At 51.4% G+C, this 5,000-nt stretch overlaps 1 protein-coding gene across 1 annotated transcript in view; it reads left to right on the top strand.

Annotated features, from left to right (window-relative positions):
• Window positions 1-1,732, top strand: part of LOC138861100 (octapeptide-repeat protein T2-like) — a gene marked incomplete at its 5' end in the record, with an annotated part of 5,076 nt that extends 3,344 nt beyond the window's left edge. Inside the window, 2 exons of the mRNA XM_070119893.1 lie at window positions 420-471; window positions 904-1,732. Of these exons, the coding sequence (XP_069975994.1) occupies window positions 420-471; window positions 904-1,209 (358 nt within the window). The remainder of the gene's footprint in view (window positions 1-419; window positions 472-903) is intronic.
• Between the last annotated feature and the right edge of the window lie 3,268 nt (window positions 1,733-5,000).

The raw sequence follows: 5,000 nt of genomic DNA, 5'->3' as shown, positions 1-5,000 counted from the left end.
TTTCTTTCCTCCCTTCCTTCCTCCCTCTTCCCTACCAAAGAAATACGAAGAAAAGGAGCAAGTAAACACTAATAATGACACCGATGACACCTGCCTGTCTGCCTGTCAGCCTCCGTCCTCAAACACCAACCATAAACAGGAGAGATGCTTCCGAATTTTGCCAAAAATAAATAAAAGAACATTAAAAAAAAATTATGATAAACAAATAAAATAAAATAATTATTCGAATTACAATAACAATAAAAAGTAGATCAATAAACAAATCCAGTAGTAAGTCAATCACTCCGGCCGAAAGCAGTGACCACTCGGTTACAGCGGACAAGAATAAGCCTTGTCTGTCCTGCAACATTCGACGGCTGGGGGGGGGGTATAGAAACGAGATGGGGGGAGGGAAGGGAGTGAGAGAAAGGAAGGGGGGAGAAGAAGAGAAGCAGAAGGAGAGGAAGAGGGAGACGAGGAAGAGGGAGAAGAGTTTGAAAGTAGAGATAAGAAGCGATGAAGGAGGGGGAGAAGAGAGGAGGTGGGTGACACACAGGAGCGAGGTTAAAGCGCCCTGGACAATACAAAAAAGTGAGACAAAAAAAAAAAAAAAAAAAAAAAGTAGGAAACGGAAGAGAAAAAGAGAACAATCTGGCGGAGGAAAAAAACGAATGTTCGCTTGGTGCGTCCCATGAAAAAACAACCAAACCACAGAGCAAGGGATCCCGACCACGAAATGGGACGCGCGAGGCGGGGCGGGAGCAGCCGAGGAGGACAAGCAAACGCAGGACGCAATATCTCCCCGGGCGGCCTCGGGAACCCAACTCTCTCAACAAGACTTAAACGTGTTGATCCTTCCTGATGAAAGGGGGAAGAGAGGGGGGTGAGGGATGGGAAGGCGGGGAAGGAGGGAGGAGGGAGGAGAGAGGGAGGAGCAGCAGCAGGAGGAGGATGAGGAAGAGGAGGAAGAGGAAGAGGAGGAGGAGCAGGAGCAGTAGGAGGATGAGGAAGAAGAGGAAGAGGAGGAGAAGGAGGAAGCGGCGAGTCTGGGATGAACGAAGGGAGAGCAAGAAAGATGCGATGAAAGGAAAGGAGAAGAGTAAAGAACAAGGGAGACAAAACAGAAATACGTGGAATAACGGGCGTGGTCGGCCAAGGGCGAAAAGGAAAAAGAGAACTATAAAAAAAAACTTACAAGGGGAAAAAAGGAAAAGAGCAACGGACAAGTGAACGGCAGGGACGAAATCTGACAGCCAAGGCGCAACCCGAAGAGACGAGGAGAGACGCCGAGGCGGGCGAGGGCGGGCGAGGCGAAGGGCCGCACCGAGGGCGTCTTCGGGGAAGCGCAGAAATAACACCAACTTGGACGCGGCGCCTCGGGGAAGCTCTCGTCTTCCTCTTATCATCCAAGCCCCCCCCCCTCCCTCCTCTGCGCGGTCTGGTTACGCTCCGCATGCACAGATGGCAATACTTTGGCACTCTTACGGCCCTGGCACTCTCATCACGCAGTGCCACCCAATTACCATACAGGCTGACACTGCTACTGTGCTGATGCCATTCTGTGTTTGTGCCTCTGCGCCCCTTCCCGTCCCTGGCTTCCTCTCCCAAAATGCCACCGCGATCGGCCTTCCTGTCATGTCATCTGGCATCACGAGCGCCGTTGCTAATGCCAATGACCCTTTTTTCGTCCCCCCACAACGCCCCGCATCGGGGCCTCGAGGTTAAACCCATCCATTAGGCCTACTCTCCGCCTCCCTTGCGGTGCCCCCTTCCCTGCCCTCGCCCCTCATCCCAGGGAGACCTCCCGGGCCCCCCCATCCCCCTGCCGATCCCCTGCAATGACCCTGCAACGTTAAAGCCATGTCGGCGGGGGGGGGGGGGGTCTGACGGCATTATACCAGAGCAAATATGGGCGTCGGAGCGAAGTCTTTCATGAAACCGACAGCATTCCGGTGCGCTTGCAATCACGGTGTTGACGCACAGAATAACGACTGGTAATAACCAAAGCAGCGCATTAACCACCGGCCTAATGATGATAACGGCAGCAGTTCTATTAATCGTAATTGAGGCGATCGCTGTAATTACTATAACTGTAATGCCACAATACGCCGCGAACGAAGGCAATAATTATAATGCGCTTTAACGATCATAAAATCAAACACTTGCAAACGGACACTGCAAGGAGGCTGATGGCGGAGCAAATCAGAACGGTGAACAGAGAAAGCAAACGATAAAAAAAGTAAAATATGGTTTACTTTTGTCACATGCTTGTCTACCAGAATTATAAAGCGTGGAAAGAGGAAAGGAGAGAGGAGAAAGAGGGTAAGTAAAAAGGGGGAGGAGGGGGATGGGGGCGAGGAGGAGGAGGGGGAAGGGGGCAAGGAGGAGGAGGAGGAAGAAGGGGGCGAGGAGGAGGAGGAGGAAGAAGGGGGCGAGGAGGAGGAGGAGGAGGAGGGGGAAGGGGAAAGAGGTGGGTCGGTGGGGGAGAATGAAGGGGAAAGGAACATGGGGTCGCAGACCCCGGGGGCGAGGAGAAGAGGGATGGGGTAGGGGTCAAGGGGCCGCAGACCCCTGCAGGCGACTGGTTTGGTCTTCGCTTAAGAGGAAATTCGTCGGTTCCACTCGAAAAGGATATTACTTTGGAAGGGGAACTGGGGGAGAGAAGAGGTGGAATGGAAGAGGGGAGGAGAGCAGATAAAAAGGAGGAGAAGACAGACCAGACAGAAAGGGGAGAGGGAGAGATGGGAAGGAGAAAGGGAAAGGCTGGAAAGAGGAACGAGGGAGACGGCAGGAGGAGGGGCAAAGATCGAATGGGGAAGAGAGAAGCGGAGAAAATAAGGGAGCTGTCTGCCTGCCGCTCGACCTGTGTCAGACTGACTGTCTACCTGTTAACCGCACCGCCCGGTCTGTCTACCACCCGAATGTTCCAATGTCCCCCCTCCTCCCAGATTTTACTCTATCACCCATCTCCTTTCTTCCTTTCACTCCGCCTGTCGTCAGACTAGCTAGAGGGACAATCATCAGTAATTACATTTATATTCGGATAAATGCAATGAAAATGTATACACAGTTCATGTAATAAGCATCAGATAGTGTGCCTACTTGCTAACAAATACAAAGCACGAAAATAAACTCAGGAGTCAACCTGACCGGAAACACTGGTCTCAGCTGTAGCTCGCTACAAGTGTTCGTGTTTCGGGTCTATTGTGCGCCTGCAGACCACAGGTGGTTCTCGAATTGGCCGCGGAAATGTCTAGACAGAGACGAGACGCGGCCCAGCTTCGGTTACAGGCCTTCATGACCTGTCGATCCTATAACCTGCAATTTGACCTATCGTGACCTGTCGTTCATCCAAACACACACAGGGGAGGGGAAGGGAGGGAGGAGAAGGAGGAGGGAGGAAGAGGGAGGGAGGAGGAGGAGGGGAGGGAGAGAGAGAGAGACAGAGAGAGAGAGCAGAGAGAGAGAGAGAGAGAGAGCAGAGAGAGAGAGAGAGAGAGAGAGAGAGAGAGAGAGAGAGAGAGAGAGAGAGAGAGAGAGAGAGAGAGAGAAAGAGAGAGAGAGAAGAGAGAAGAGAGAGAGAGAAGAGAGAGAGAAAGAGAGAGAGAGAGAAGAGAGAGAGAGAGAGAGAGAGAGAGAGAGAGAGAGAGAGAGAGGGAGAGAGAGAGAGAGAGAGAGAGAGAGAGAGAGAGAGAGAGAGAGAGAGGGCGAGGGAGAGAGGGAGGAGAAAGGTGTGAGAGGAAGTGGGGGATGGGGGGGTGGGGAAGGAGGGAAAGGAGAAGGAGGGTGGTGGGAGGGAGGGAAGGATGAGGAGGAGTTGTGGGAGGGAGGGGAAGGGTGATGGAAGGGGGAGGGAGGGAGTGAGGGTGAGAGAGAGGGTAGAGAGGAGAGAAGAAAATACCAAGAGAAAAAGAAAAAAGACAGAGAGAAAGAAAGACAAAGACAAAGAAACACAAAGAGAGAGAGAAAGGAAAAAAAGAAAAAGAAAGAAAAAGAGAGAGGCAGGCAAACGCAAAAGAAAACACTCACATGCACACACACACGCACACACACACACACACACGCACATCATTATGCCACGTGTCACCAGCCAGTCGGTTACACGTGTCAAAGTCGGCGCACAGCCACGACGCCCCTTTCTTCCCAGTGACATTCGCTCAAATATTTAACAGTGCTCCCACTTACTCGGGGAAAGAAAGCGAGTAAATATTCACAAGTTTGCTTCTTCACCCGGATGTGTTTGCGAATTTCGAGGCGCTTAAAGGGCAATAATAACACTGGTGATAAATATATGGAATATGCAATTAACCAGAGCTAAGGAACTGCTCGAACTCCTCGCCTGGTTGCAAAACATGGAGATGAGGCAAAGGAAAATGCTTGAGAGAGGAAGGAACAGAGAGGAGGTGAAGCGGTGAGGAATGTGAGGGAGGGAGAGAGGTGGGGAGGAGAGGGAGACTGAAGGGAGGAATAAGAGAGGGGGAGGGAGAGAGTGGGAGGGAGAGAGTGGGAGGGAGAAGAGAGGAAGAGAGAGGAGGAGAGGAGAGAGAGGGAGAGGGAGGGAGGGAGAGGGAGAGGGAGAGGGAGGGAGGGAGGGAGGAGGGAGGAGGAGAGAGGGGAGAGGGAGAGAGGAGGGAGAGAGAGGAGAGGAAAGGAGGGAAAGAGAGAGAGAGAGAGAGAGAGAGAGAGAGAGAGAGAGAGAGAGAGAGAGAGAGAGAGAGAGAGAGAGAGAGAGAGAGAGAGAGAGAGAGCAGAGAGAGAGAGAGAGAGGCGGGGGGGGGGTACATAAGGGGAAAAGGTAACACTGAAAGAAGAAAAAAACAGCAGCGCAAGAAAACAAATTCAATTAAGAAAGAGAGAAAGAACAAAAGGAAAAAATGAAAGGCAGAGGAAAAATAGAAAAGAACAAAAAGTAATATTAAGAGAAAGACATCTTAGAAGAAAATGAGTCAGAAAAATACAAATCAATAGAGTCTAAATGAGAGAAGGAGAGAGGGAGAGAAAGGAGGAGAGAGGCAGAGAAA

This window comes from Penaeus vannamei, unplaced genomic scaffold (assembly GCF_042767895.1).
Source record: "Penaeus vannamei isolate JL-2024 unplaced genomic scaffold, ASM4276789v1 unanchor875, whole genome shotgun sequence".
NCBI lineage: Eukaryota > Metazoa > Arthropoda > Malacostraca > Decapoda > Penaeidae > Penaeus > Penaeus vannamei.
Note: the sequence above shows the minus strand (reverse complement) of the source record. Positions and strands in the feature narration are given on the sequence as shown.